The 15,727-nt window shown below is 39.2% G+C and overlaps 1 protein-coding gene across 1 annotated transcript in view; it reads right to left on the bottom strand.

Annotated features, from left to right (window-relative positions):
* Window positions 1–8,475: 8,475 nt before the first annotated feature.
* GPR63 (G protein-coupled receptor 63) overlaps window positions 8,476–15,727 on the bottom strand; it is a 57,572-nt gene continuing 50,320 nt past the window's right edge. Inside the window, exon 2 of the mRNA XM_006865851.1 lies at window positions 8,476–9,879. Coding sequence (XP_006865913.1) covers window positions 8,476–9,735 — 1,260 coding nt within the window. The 5' untranslated portion in view covers window positions 9,736–9,879. The remainder of the gene's footprint in view (window positions 9,880–15,727) is intronic.

Below are 15,727 nucleotides of genomic sequence, written 5' to 3'. Positions count from 1 at the left end.
GTTTCGACCCATAGCGACCCTGAATAGGGTTTCCAAGGCTGTACATCTTTACGGAAGCAGATCTCCTCATCTTTCTCCCACGGAGAAATCGGGCTGCAAACCTCAGGGTCAGCAGTTCGAAACTACCAACTGTTCTGCTGGAGAAAGATGAGGCTTTCTGCTCCAGTAAAGATTTACAGCCTCGGAAACCCTGTACAGGGTGGCTATAAGTAGGAAAGGACTCCATGGCACATAACAACAACAACATTAAATTCAGATACTTTCCACATTAGTGGATCTTTCTCTGCTCCCTATTGGTTTTTTTTGTTTTGTTTTGTTTTTTTCCATACTTGCCACCTCCCAATGCTAGCTCTTTCTGATGGTAAAATCTCACTGACTTTGGAAGACTTTGGAGTTAAAAGCTGACCAAGCAGGTTTGAATCCCAGTTCTGCCTAATTACTCTGATAATTTGGGAGACCATGTCACAGCTCCTAAATGGTTTCTGATTTTAGTGTATTTGAAAATATCCAACAACAGTAATGTCACAGAAAATGTGTTCAATAAGATAAATGGCACAGCTAAAAATAGTTTCATTATTTTAAAAAAAATACATAACATAGTAGCAGAGGCTTTTGTTTGTAGGTTTGTTATTTTATTTTTGATACAAATGCTTCAATGATAAAGTACTTTTAATTACCATAACAATCGCAAGCCAATGGATGTCCTAACTGCCTTTTTTTGAGAAATTGGAAGAAATATCAAAACTGACCTGAAGACTCCAACGTCACGGACTCCCACTTAATGCTACAGGCTTACTTGGCTTTTTATCTTTGACTGTGAAATATTTGTCAACACTATTTATACAATTAATTTGCTTAATCAATCTTTTTTTGAAAGATCAGCCATATATAACCCTGTCCCTATTTTGCATCAGAGTGAAGGGCTTTCAAAGGGGTTGCTTAAATCTACATAGCTAAAGGCATCCTGGTGTGAAGCTGTAGGATCAACAATGGATTGCAAACCACAAGGTCATTGATTCAAACTTACCAGTCACTCCTTGGAAACCCTATACAGGGTCACTATGAGTTGGAACACACTCAATGGCACTTAACACCAGTCCACTAAAGAAGTGACTGAGCATCTAAATATCCCTAAAATTCTGCCACAGTCAGCAAGTTCTTAAGGTTCTGACATTGAAGATGGTGGGCCAATGACTCCCAGGGGTGCAGTAAGCCTAGTAGTCTTATTTCTGACTTGGTTAAATGCAGTTGTTGTTGTTAAGTGCCATCGAGTCGGTTCCGACCCATAGCAACCCTCTGTAGGGTTTCCAAGGAGTAGCTGGTGAGCTTGAACTGCCGACCTTACAGTTCAAACGGCTTTGCAGGCGGTGCATTAACCCACAGCACCACATCAGGTCTCCTAAATGCAGTTAGAATGACTTAAAATGATGACAAAACTACCCTGAGTTTAGAGTTAATACCTTAAGGTTTTATAGATTTTGCAGCTGTTAGTATTTATTATCTAATATATGGAGTGCTCTGGTAGCATAATGGTTATGAATTGGGCTGCTAACCTCAGGGTAAGCAATTTGAAACTACTAGCTGTTCCACGGGAGAAAAATGAGGCGTTCTGCTCCCATAAAGATTTACAGCCTCAGAAACCCTGTACAGGGTCGCTATGAGTCGGAACCAACTCCAGGGCACTTAACAACAACATATGGAGTGCTGATGCGATGCTGTAGGATATGCACAGGACAGCTAACCAAAAGGTCAGAAGTTCAAATACACCAATCACTCCTCAGAAACCCTATACAGGATCACTCTGAGTCAGAACCAACTTGAAGGCAACAACATACGGAGCCCATTTACTGAAAGCCAGTACTCTGAAGTCAGACTTCAAGCCTCCTAGAGAGAATACATTTGTTTGTTACAGCCATCCACCTGTGATATTTCTGTTATAGCAGCACTACATAGATAACTAAGACAACCAGTGTTATCAGTGCATCTTGGTTGCCAGTTAGATCAATTTCAGAGTGAAGAAGCTGGTAGAATTCTTCAATTGCAGCATCACTGGCTTTAGTGATTAGCACATGAATTTGAATAACAGTTGTATTAACTGGTGTTCCATGTGGGCTTATGGAAAATAATACTTTGGAGTAAAATAAAGTGTATTTTGACCACAATAAGTGGTAAAAATAATGTCCAGTATTGGAGTCCTGTTGTGGTGTCATAAGATAAGCACTGGACTGCTAACCACAAGTTCAGTGGTTCAAACCCACCAGTCACTCCTCAGAAACCCTGTATACAGGGTGGCTATGAGTTGGAACCAACCAGACAGCACTTAACAACAACAATTAGGCTTAGGGTTAATATTGTTCTATTTCAAATTTCTTAGACAAAAAGCACCTTTGAGAAGTATCTCAGATAATATGTTTGTATAAACATTCATTTGTACAATTAATTGTCTGATTAATGGGCAATTATTATACTTTAAGAAATTTTAAAATTGGTAAAGTGAAACTCAGAGACAAATAATGTAGAGCCCCGTGTTTATGTGAATTTGAATATAATGTCCTTAGGATCTGTATTCCATCCTCTGTAACAAACTTAACTGGGCTATTCTATTAACCTCCTGCTAGTCCTGGTGTAGAGTCCTGGTGTGGCGCTGTGGGTTAATGCGCTGGACTGCAAAATCATTTGAACTGCAAGGTCGGCAGTTTAAGCTCACCAGCCGCTCCTTAGAAACCCTATACAGGGCCCCTATGGGTCGGAACCGACTTGACGGCATTTAAAACAACAGTGCAACACTGACATTTAGGTGATTAATTCTTTTGGACCACCACTAATGGCATTGTAGCAGGGTATTGCATTTTAAATTTGGAGATTACTATTGTGATGGTCTTTTGGTGTGTCAACTTGGCTTGGCTACCTACTAGCATCAAGTGGATTGTGACTAATAGCAACCCTCTAGGACAGAGCAGCCCTACTCCACAGGGTTCCCAAGACTATAAATCTTTACTGGAACAGACAGCATCATCTGTCTCCTGAGCAACTGGCAGGTAGGTTTGGACTGCGACCTTGCCCTCACCAGCATTCAGACACTGAGGTAGTATTGCTGTGAAGATATTTGAGGATGTGATTGAAATCCATAGGCTCTCTTCTTTAAGTAAGGAACACAATCCTGGATAATCTAGGTATGCCTGAATCAGTCCATTGAAAGGTCCTCAAAATAGAGCTAAGGATTTCTTGAACAACAAATTCTATTGGTGGACAGCAGGCTCAGATTTCCAGATTGCACCTCAGTGATGGATGGGCCTTACAGATTTCAGACTTGCCAAGTTAGCCTCCCACATTCACAAAAGCCAGTTCTTCGCAAAGAATTCTTTAACATATACCTATTTGTTCTTCTCTGATTAAACTCTGAGTGATACGTCCATTATTGGGGCTTGTTTCTTTATTTGGTTTTAATTTCCCATTAAATCTAGCTGGTTATTTAAGGTAGACATTTTCCCTCAAATATTCTCTTTATTGTGGAGAAGTTAAGTGAGGTTTGTTATTTTCATGGTAGATGTGAAATGCATTTAGTTCAACATATTGCTCTATACTGCTAGATTTCTCTTACCTTTCCATTTCAAAAGAAAACATCAAATGCAGATTCAATAGCAACCTCCTTTTGTAATTCAACCTTTTTAACTTAACAAGAAGAAATATATTTATTAATGCGCCAGACTGCAAAGCCAGTTGAACTGCAAAGTCGGTGGTTCAAGTTCACCAGCTGCTCCTCGGAAACCCTATACAGGGTTGCTACAGGTCAGAACCGACTTGACAACACTTAACAACAACAACAACTGCATACATGTGAAGAGGAAAAAAAGATTAAATCCTCTTAAGTTGCACAAAATCAAAGCCCTTATAGATAAATAAATTACTTCCTATGAATTTATAAATAAATGGATTTTAGAAAGGCCTTTGGTTTCATAAATGATAGTATAGTATGAAAGTATTTCATCACAATAGAAGACGACTTGCTACTGCTTTGCAAAGGGGAAATCTAAGTTTCAATGACTCCACAGCAACATTTTCATTATTCTTAGACAATTTCTTACAACTTTCTTTTGTCCAGTTTCATTTCATATTAAACTACTCTGAAAATTCTTAAAACTAGAATACAAATAAGCATATACAGGTTTTCAGCACATATCCAAGAATAAAAATCCAAAGGAATCAGGACTTGATGCTAAATTCACATTTTAATATAACAGAAAATATGATTCATGACAAACTTTTCTCAGAAAGATGAAGAAATAGTACTTTGAAAAAAGAAAACTCCACTTTAAAAATGCTTAGTATATATTCATTTTCTTGTTGGGAGTGATTTTCCTGGTTGTGATAAGAATATGAACAAATAATCAATAATTATACTTTTGAGATTTAAATATTACAACCTAGATTCCAGGGGTTTGTCCCCATACAGATCTGCTACTGTTGTAAAATTATTTTTAATTACAAAGGACTAGTACTGACAGATATGATACCTAAGAAATCAATTACCATTTACCTGCAATAACAAACATGTGCTTTTGTATTTTTGTTTAGTTTTATAAAAACTGAGTTTTTGATGAAGGCAGTTTAGCAGGGCTATGGTTATGAAAATAAATTTGAATTTAGCCATCCTTTAAACTTAAACTAAAAATCTAAACATATGAAAAATGTTCTTTAACATACACATTTTCATGTAAACACAAAGATGAAGAAAAATTAAATATCACTGTCAGCAACAGAAATACATAGATTCAAAAGGTTTTTTCATTTCACTTCATGCTTTCATTGAATGTGACTGGCATAAGCAGAAACAATCCATCTAGATGAATCTTTGCATTCCCCTCACACTCTTTTAGGAAGTGTCGTACAATAAAGACATCTTTCTAAGAGAAAAGAAAATACTAGTGTAATTAAGACTCCTGAATGTCATGACTTCAAATTTTAAGTCACTTTTTGTTTTATTGTAAATTACATGGTTTATCAGAATTTGCCAGTTGGAAGGAGGTAAAGCTAACACTGGTGGCTTCAGCACAAACACACTTGGCAGCAAATTAGGCACAAAGATAAGTAGATTTTTCTCTCAATGTGGATTAACCATGCATCACGAGACAATGGCTTCCCGCACAAAACAAACATTGTAAGGTGAAACCGATAATATCTTAATGGACGTATTTTTAACTAGGGTGTTCTTGAAGTATGCCAGAGGGACTACCTGAATTGGAATCAAGCAGGGTACCTAATAAAATGGAAGTGTGTATAGCTGGACCCAACTCTAGACTCTCTGGGGACCCAGGAATCTGCATGGTATTTGAAGATTACCTTTCTAGATGATCTGGGGTTTCTCCTGACTCTCTTTAATGATAAATATTTCATTATCACTTTCATACTTCTTACTTATTAGCCAGGGTGGGGGGAGGGGAACTGCTACTTAAGTCAGTCAGCAGTGATCAGTAGTGGCATTTGTTTTCCCTCAAGAAAATATAGGGGAATAGGCAACATATGATTCTACACCTAAATTTGTCAAAGGTGTACCTTAGTACTTTTTTTTTTTTTAAAGCTTTTTAAATGTACACAATAAAATGTTCAAAATGATTTGTAAACTGTCATCTGATCAAGATTATCCAGTGTAATGAGAACTGCTATTCGATGTTGCTGAATTTTAGCAAAGGTCCCTCATGGTCTTCATTCACAAACACCGAGCAGGCAGTTCAGAGCATTCACTAAATGGTGCACTGCCTACTAAGCAGCACAAAAGAACCTAAAGATGCTTAGTAAGAATAAGAAAAAAAGAACCAAGAAGAAAAAGATCAGTTTTAACTCCAACCACAAAAGGAGTCTCAAGACCCACTGCGTATATGTAAGATGAATACAGACCATGCCGACTTTCCTGAGAGAAAGTCTAATGTCATATATATATATTCATTATCTGCTTTAAATTCAGTTTGCACTGATAAATGGAAAGCATGATACAATTCAATGTGCTACCAGTATCTACTACAGTGTTTAAATTCTATAAGATCCTTATGGACAACCATTTTACCTATGAATAATATAAATTAGAAATTAAAGAGGTAGGTGACTATCATCTGAGGATGATACCAAAACATGTTGATTGATATGCTTGAGTCCCCAAAGAACTCTTTAACCAAACAATGAGTTCCAACTCCCTTACAAGTGCATGAAGAGCCGAGTTTCCATGTTTTCATGAAATCATCGACCTTCCAAAGTCCTAACTCCTGACACCACGCCACGCACTCTGCAAATATGCAATTGTGAAAAATAGCTAATGAAGTAAAATGTAAAAAAGTAATACTGAAGACCAAAGAGTGATGCTGAAGTCGGCTGGGATCTTCCAAGATCCATACTCTTATGTGGGTAAAAGTCCATTAGAGTTGGACAGGACCTAAGGGATTCATCTAATCCAATGCTCTGATTTTACAGCTAAATAAATAGAGGTTCATTGTTCCATTGGCTCACAAAGCACTAAGATTCAGTAAAGAAGCTATAAATACCAAAAGGTATTTTTCATGGTGGACTTGCCTATTTACTAGACCAGGATGTAACTGTGAGGCTGTATTTTCAGCCTTCATGGCCCCAGTCTGCAACCCCATCTCTGTCAGCTGCTGAATGAAATGTGCCCGTGGTGAACAGAATCCTTGAATGCACTGCAGGAACAAATCATTAGTAAGAGAAAAAGAATTTGAATCCTGATCTGCCCTGTTAAAGTGTGTTCTAGATTTGGACCACAGCTTAACTTCTTTTTCTTCTTTGTAGGAGACATAGCTCTGAGCACATTCTTGAATTCCATCTGTGCTATGGGTAAGAATTGGGACAATTCTGTTCTGCCCAGCACATTTAGAAAAAGCATGCCTAGACAATCTGAGATAGACAAGTCTACAATTCAAGACCTACAAATAGTATTTAACTTCTCAATAACTGCCTGTCATTTGTTTTGCAAATCAAAAAGCCACCCTATTTCCTTATCTCTTTATTTTCCGAGATGTTTATGTTTCACTTGACAAGGGTGGTGCCACTGTGATTTTATTTTTCCTTTTCTACTTTCCCAGACTTTCTGCTATGTTTTCTAATTCCCTTAGGTAACTAAAAAAATTAGGCTATATTTTAAAAGGGTGGTTATATCTAGAGAAGTGCAGGGACATACAGAGTTCTCTCTTGCTTATGAAACAGCAAAATCCCAATGAGGTGTGGCACAATGTGACAGCAGTCTCAGGAATCTGACAGAATTTTGGATCCTAGTTCCACCACTAACCATGGGCAAGAGTGTAACCAGATTTCTGCTTTCTTCATCTGAAAAAAGTTGAAAAATAATACCTATTTCACAGGATGCTGTGATGATAATGATGCACAGAGCCTGGCACATGGTATAGGTATCCAGTAAATGGGAGCCCCTCCAGCCCCACTATACCCAACGAGCATCCTTAAAGTGAAAGGAATTAGCCACAGCCTCTGACAGCTGAGCCTTCTGTACATTCCCCTTTCAGATCTGTAAGGGTGCTTTGTCTTCTCGATTTTGCCCTATTGCTCTAAAGAATCACTATTGTGCTTAGAAAAAAATGTCTACATTTTTAGGTTCCCTCCTTTAAATTGTACATGCAGTCAAAACAATAAAAAAAAGAACTGTCATCCTAGAAATGATAATGCATGTTATGTATAAAAACAATTCTCAAAAATATGACTGAATTATTTTGTGTATTATTTCTTAAAGTGCACCAAAGTACATATTAATGACCTTTGAAATGTCACTAACCCCCTTGAGTTATTTTTTTAATAAAACTAAATACGTTTCTATTGAAATGTCTGGGGATTTTGGCTCCAATGTGATGGCAAAAGCAGCAGTACCTTCCATTTAAAAAAAGCAAATTCATAAATCCAACTAAGCATACTTTAGCAGCATATAAAACACCTAGAAGTTAAAGCAATTTCAGGCTCAATAAAGCACAATCCTGATTCCCACTACAAAAATAAAATCAATCAAACAAAAATCCACCTGCCCACACTAATTCAAGGATTTCTCTTGAACTCTGGAGGTAAAATTTGTGATCAGTTTCCTATTGTGCACCATTGGTAACAGGAGTCCCCAGGTGGCGCAAACAATTAAATGCTAGACCACTAGTCAAACGGCTGGTGGTTTGAACCCACCCTGAGACGCCTTGGAAGATAGGTCTGCTCCTGAAAGGTCACAGCCATGAAAACCCTAAAGAGAAATTTTACTCTGAAACACATGGGGTCGCCATGAGTTGAAATCAACTCAACAGCAACTATAACAATCCTTGGTAACAGAGTTACACTTCATGAATATTCTTTTTCACACTGCACACACACACACACGCAAATCCTATAAAAAGTAACAAAGTGTATGTGAGGAAGTCATGTGAAATCAAATTCAAAGTCAGATAAATAACCATCATCCAAAATGTCCGACTGTTCCAATATTCAAACCACTGTCCGATGTTCCGCACAAACATAGACAGCACTAGGGCGTATTCGTCGCCGTGTGTGACCAGGAAGACGAGGCAAAAACTTGAAGGACTTAGGCATCATGTCCAGGCAGGCCTCATGGAATTTCTTAATCCTCCAGTAGTAAATCAGTGGGTTCAATGCAGACTTGAGGTAGCAGAGCCAAAGTAGCCAGGTGCTTATCTCAAAAAAGTTGTGCTTATAGTAAAAGTGCTTATTGAACGTTGCCACAAGGCTATATGTGGTGAATGGTGCCCAGCACACAATGAAGACAGCAAAGAGAATTAAAATGGTGGTGAAGGCACGTGTTTTAAAGCCCATGTCTATGCTCATCTGAAAGGGTCTCTGTAGACTCATAAGACCTAGTTTGCTGGCCTGGCTGAGGCATATCCCCTCAGGATAGCTGTGGATTCTCAAAGCATTGTGCCGAAGTGTGTTGAGTATGCCCATAAATGAATACAGTATCACCAGAAATGGTATGAAGAAAGAAATGAGAGAAATCAAAATTACATAGGCTTGATACCCAGGATTAGTTGTGTATCCGAATACACACTGTGGGGCTCGGGAGGGTATCTGGAGGTCAGGGTTTCCTACAGCCAAAGGGAAAGCTATACAAAAGGAAGCTGCCCAAGAAACAGCAATCAGAACCTTAGCCCTATATGGATTTAGCTTATCCTGCCTCTGGACAATAATAAGGAATCTATCAATACTAATGATGAGCAGGATGGCTACTCCCTCTATCACAAAAAGCCAAAAAAACATAGCAGATACCCTACAGAAGAATTTCCCAAAGATCCATCTGGTAGTGAGAATTGTTACCAGGGCAAAGGGCATGTTCAGTACTGCAAGTAACATGTCAGCAAAAGCCAGACTGGCAAGAAGGATGTTAATTGCAGATCGCATGGCAGCTTTTTGGTAAACCATGAGACACACCACCAAGTTCCCAAGAAAAGACACAACCAGAATGAATATCATTATAGCAGAGAAGAAGATCTGGAGAGGCAAGTTTAGGCTCTTAACAACTGCTGGTGTTGAGGGTACAGCTGTGCTATTCACTGTCCAGTCGCTCATCCCAGGGGAAGTCTTAGTCTCCAGACTGTATCTAAGCAGTGGATCGATACTGGAATGCTGGGATGGTGGAGGAACTGTAAAATTCATGTAGGTATTTTCATAGACTACAAATGTTGTGTTGGATGCCCCAGAATGGGATGCAGCCAACACTGCGGAGAAGACCATGATTTCAGTAGGATGAGAAACACAGGCAGAGAGGTGGGTGTTCTTCAAGCATTTCAACACAGAGCAGCAGTATCATGTTCCATTGATGGGTTTGGAAACACAAGCTGATAAACTGGTTTCCATCATCGGCAGGAGTCCTTTTGCCTGAAAACAAGCCAAAAACACAAAAGCAAATGAGAAATGAGTTTTGAAAATAGTATGTGACCTCTTTTCAGCCCTGTAAAATACTTACGTCTCTAGTCCCGTCAATACTAAAATGCCCTTTTGTGTTTTATTCAGCCATGATGGAAATGTTGACATTCATGTATAAAGTTAAAGTAGAAAGAATCTCAAAATGTATGATGATCCCAAAGGTAAATGTGATGCTAATTTTTCCCTAGTAACATCATAGCCTTTTTACAGTCACTGTTAATACAAATTTAATCTAAATTTCCAGAATACTTTTTTCCCCCTCAAGAGCTCTTTTTGTGCAGACTCATGTTGTATTTTTACATTAATACAGAGCTGGTTGGCAAAGAAATCCAAACACACAGCTTCCTATTTGACACATGGTAATTGCAGAATTTGAATTTTAACACAGCAGTAAGCAGGTATTTTCAGGGAAGGTCTGAAACCGTTTCCTGACATTCTTTTTTTATAAGTTTTTCCTCCCAAGAAATCTTACCAAGCATGCTGGAGAAACCATTAGGAGAACAAGAAATATAAGCATTGTATTATTCATAGTTTGAAGACCACTATCCTTTTTTTTTTTTTTTTATCCTAAATCCCACTTTGCTTTAGACATTCCCTCTCCTCACCCATTTTTTGTCCTTTCTTTTCTGATACATAAACTTGTATCTACTCTATTTCTTCTCCCTAAAACCTCCCTTTTCTCGTGTTAACAACTTAATAGAAGATACCAACCAAATAACAAAGTTCAGATGCTAAAGAGGCCTTCTAGACAAATATTCAGTTGTGGGAAATCTATTTCAGAAAGTTTACAAAGGTACTTAGTTATCTTGCTCCAAAAAATTCCTTTTCACCTCTCTCACTCTTACTCCCATTGTGTTACCAATTTCTGCAACCCAAGAGTTTTTTGGAAGGGGGTTTTTTGTTGTTGTTTTCATCTGTCTTATTAACTCACTTTTGTGATGTGGATTCTTCCTTCTGCAGGTCATTACTGGAAATGTAACTTCTTTAGTTAAAAAGAGCTCTAGATATTTGAGCAATTTCCTTTAAAAGAATCCTTTAGAGATTGTGAAATGATAAACACACAAAGTTTAAAACAGCATTGCAGTTTGCTCACTATTTGAATTCAGAATTAGTCATTGCTTTTAGATACAATTGCTAAAAGTTCCTTTATTCATTTCTTGGGGCATAGGTAGGGTGTCAGGGATCTGCCATGATCCAACAGTAGTCAAATCATAGGCTGTCTTTCATACTTGTAATGAACTACAAATCCTCTTTTCTCAAAGGCTTCCTTTATCAATAAAGAGATTACTAATCTCTACTCAAAATATCAACTTTACTATTTATTCTTATATTTATAGTTTAATTTTTTTGAATCCATTAGATTTTATACATTTTCAAATGAACTTTACAATGAAAAACATACTGGATACGGATGCCACACTAAACCAGAGGATGTCAAACTACCAAGGAGTCAATGAGAAGGGGTCGAGGGAGGTAGAGGATTTTTACCTCATAATCATTACTTGTTGTTGTTGTTATGTGCCGTGGAGTCGGTCCATCTCTTTAAAGGAGTTCTGGTGTGGCATTGTGGAATGATAATGCACTGGACCAAAAGGTCAGTTTGACTGCAAGGTCAGCAGGTCCAAATTCATCAGTCGCTCTTTGGAAACCCTATACAGGGTCGCTATGAGTCGGAACCTACTCAAAGGCACTTAACAACAACAACAACAACAACAACAACATCTCTTTAAAACTACCCTAAATATACATATAATTAAGAGTAAGTTACTAGAGTCCTGGTGTAGCACTGTAAGATAAAGCACTGGACTGCAAGTTTGAATAGCAAGATTGGCAGTTCAAACCCACCAAACGCTACTTGGAAACCTTATACTGGATCACTATGTGTCAGAATCAACTCAAAAGCACTTAACAATAACAACAAGAGTAAATTATCCACAATACAAGTTTATCTCTAGGGAAACACTATAATAGGAAAATGCAAATCTTAAGCCAAATGAACAGCTTTAACAGTATTTAAGTAAACAAACATAATTACACCCTGAAGAAGTAAAAAAGCAGTAAACTTTCTCGACTGTGTTTGGGAGATGAAAACAAAATCAAACAGAGTCAAAATAAAGCCATAATTTAAAAGATGCTTCCTACGTTGTTATATAAATGCACAAGGATTTAGTGGATTAAGAGCTGGGCTGTTAACCACAACAGGAAAAAGATGTAGCTCTCTGCTCCTGTAAAGATTGTTGCTGTTGTTGTTAAGTGTCGTCAAGTCAGTTCCAACCCATAGCGATCCTGGATAGGGTTTCCAAGGAGCAGTTGGTGAGTTTGAACCACCAATCTTGTGGTTCAAACCGATTTCAAAAACCCTATAAGAAGCCCTATGAGTTGTAACCAATTCCTACCATACAACCACCACCACCATATATATTCACAATACTTTTTTCTTCTTCTAAAGTCTCATATTACTATAAAAACTACTAACTCAATTTATTCAATTATTCATTGTTGAAATATTTATTTAAGAACTTGCTTTGTGCCAAGCACTAGAAAGACCATGATGAATGAACAATTCTTGGATTTATGGTTAAACAAGGCTGACTGACCACAGACACTTCATTGTGAAACTGTATTGACATGGTCATAACGGGGTTTTGTTGTTGCTGTCTTTTAAAAATGTAAAAACCCAAAAGGACAAACGAATGAATGAAAGAATCATCAGTAGTAAGAAATTGAAAATGAAAACTAAGAGCAAAAAGAATATGGTATTTGGCATACATGACAACCGAGCAGAGAAAACACTATCCTCAAGACTTCCAGGGGAAAATGCTTAGGAGAAGCTGAAAAATCCTATAGAGCAACAGTCGGACTCTAGACTGATGGAAACTAGTTAATAAAGAAAGGAGTGCTGGGGATGCTGTAGAATAAGTATTGAACTAACCACAAGGTCGGTGGTTCAAGCCCACAAGTATCACCATGGGAGAAAGACGAGGTTGTCTTCTCCTGTAAAGCTTTACAGTCATGGAAACTCTATGCAGGGTAACTATGAATCAGAATCAACTCTATGGCAGTAAGAGTTAACATAGAAAGTGTTTTGTAGTTGTCCTGGTATGGCAATGTAGGATGAGCACTGGACTGTGAACTTCAAGGTCGGTAGTTCAAACCAACTAGCTGCTCCTCTGAAACCCTATATAAGGATGGTATGAGTTGGTTAACAGCAACAACAAATGCCATGGAGTCAGTTCTGACTTATAGCAACTCTCTCTAGGGTTACTGAGTAGCAGTTTCACCTTTCTCCCACAGAGCGGTTGGCAGCCTCCAACCTCGGACCTTGGGATTAGTTGTTGTTGTTGTCAGGTGCCATTGAGTCGGAATCGACTCATAGCGACCCCATGCACAGCAGAATGAAACAATGTCCGATCCTGGGCCAACCTCACTACCGCTGCCACACTTGACGCCATCAATGATGTCACCTGGCTGATCCATCTCGTTGGGGGTCTTCCTCTTTTTCTCTGACCCTCTACCTTACCCAGCATGCCATCCTTCTCCAGCGACTGTTCTCTCTGGACAATGTGTCCAAAGTATGAGAGATGAAGCCTAGCCATCTTGGCCTCCAAGGAACACTTTGTTTGCACGTCTTCCAAAACAGATCTATTGATTCTTTTGGCAGTCCATGGCACTTTCAGTATTCTCCTCCAACACCACAACTAATCATATAGAGCCACTGCATTCCCACAGAAAGTATAGGCGGGGTTAAAACTGGAATGTGGTCGTGGTTATGTGCCATGGAGTTGCTTCCGACTCATAGCAACCCTATACAGAGTTTCTGAGGCTGTAAATCTTTATTGGAGCAGAAAGCTCATCTTTCTTCCACGGAGCAGCTGGTAGTTTTGAACTGCTGACCTTAAGGTTCGCAGCCCAATTTGTAACCATTATGCTACCACAGCTCCTTTATAACTGATTGGAATACCTAAAATGGGGTTAGAATTGCACCCCCGCCCCACCACCACCAAGGAGGTTTCCTGCGGAGCCTTTGCATTTGCATAGACCATAGGTGGAATCCTGATCCTCATCCAGAACATTTTGAGGTGGGAAATTTCCAAATAAAGGACAAGCAGATCAGCCTGGAATTGCTAGAAGAAACAGAAGCTACTTCTTGAAAGGAAGGCCAGCAGGAAAAAATAAAAAACAATAACGGCAGTCTGATTGACTACCATGAGAACAAGCAAGTCGTCTGCCTGGGAGCCATCAAAGCAAGTGGTCAGGTCCCCTCAGGACAAACTCCCTTCCAAGACTAAGATTCAAGGGGAATACAAGAGCAGGCATGTGGTCTTGCTGCTGAGCACATTGGTCACCGATAAGGGGAAGAGGGGGAAAAACAGAAATGAAGTTGTGAGCTAAGTTTGACCACATCCAATAGACTCATGTCAACCTGAGTTGTGACATGGTTGTCCAGCAGTATGGCAAGACCTGGGGACTCCTGGGTCCAGGGACAGGGACATGGCCATAGAAGACTAGAGTGGAGAGTGAAGGGTCATGCTGATATGAAGTGAGGGGAGATGCACAAGAATACCCATATTTGCAGATAGTATCCATTTGACCTGGCTTCAATGGCTGGATGACCAGAACTTGACTAGAGGAAGAAGGAAGAAAGAAGAGGGGGAAAAAAAAGGGTAATCTGCTACAATTTGATGAACTTGACCTATGCTTGTGGATGTAGTAGCTCAAAAGAGGGAACAAATCTTTATAGCAAGGTTCATTTCCACCTCCCCGGTAAACAGGGTTGACAGGGATGGACAACTTAGACAACGGCTACCCAAAATGGGGGACTACATAGGCACAAAGTGACTGACTTACAAGCTTTCAAGAGGGAGCCTAGTTTCAGAAGGTACGGGGGAAGGTAGAATCTTCACCGAGTTATTTCCAACCTGTCTGGATGGGAACTGGTGAAAGGACATGAAGATAACACTCTTGTGGTTCAATAGTGAATAATTGCTATCAGGACTGATTGTGAGTGTTGCAAACGTAAAGGTAGACATTTTGTAACAAAAAGAGGGGAGTGGTTGATCTTGCAGAAAAGGGCGGAGTGTGGGACCCTATGCAGAGAAGCAGTGATGCCAGAGATGGAGGCAGAGAGGATGACATGGAGAGATGGTGCGGCTGGGGACTCTGGACTCTGGGAGTGGGAGGGGCTGTGTGCTGACAGCCGGGGTAGGGGTGGGGAGAGTGGGCTTGCGAGGTGTGACCTTTGGTTGTTTGATGATGCATGCAGGGAATCGTAATCATTGTAATGAAACGAAGTAATATAGGATAACTGTAAAGCTAATGTTCTCCCATGAAAACTACCACATAATTCACAACAAAAACTTAACAAAATAAATAAATTTACAGCCTCAGAAACCCTATACAAGGTCACTATTAACTCGAATTAACTTGACAGCACTTAACAACAGTAACGATCCATTAGGACAGAAATTTTTGGTGGTGTTATGTACAAGTGTGGGGTCCTGGTGCTGTAGGATAAGCACGGATCTACTAACTACATGGTCAGCAGTTGAAGCCCACCAGCCCCTCTTCAGAAACTCTATACAGGGTTGCTATGTGTCATAACCGACTCCACTGCACTTGGTAACAACATTCATAATAGTATTTTCAACACATACAATGGTACCCACAGTGTAGTTTTTGTTTAGTGCCGTTGAGTAGCTTCTGACTCATATCAACCCTGTATTGGGTTTCCAAAGATTTAAATCTTCACAGGAGCAGAAGTATGTATTAGGAAAAACTTTCTAAATAATTAATGACCGCC

This window comes from Chrysochloris asiatica, unplaced genomic scaffold (assembly GCF_000296735.1).
Source record: "Chrysochloris asiatica unplaced genomic scaffold, ChrAsi1.0 scaffold00084, whole genome shotgun sequence".
In the NCBI taxonomy this organism is placed as follows: Eukaryota; Metazoa; Chordata; class Mammalia; order Afrosoricida; family Chrysochloridae; genus Chrysochloris; species Chrysochloris asiatica.
This window is presented reverse-complemented; position numbering and strand designations above follow the sequence as displayed.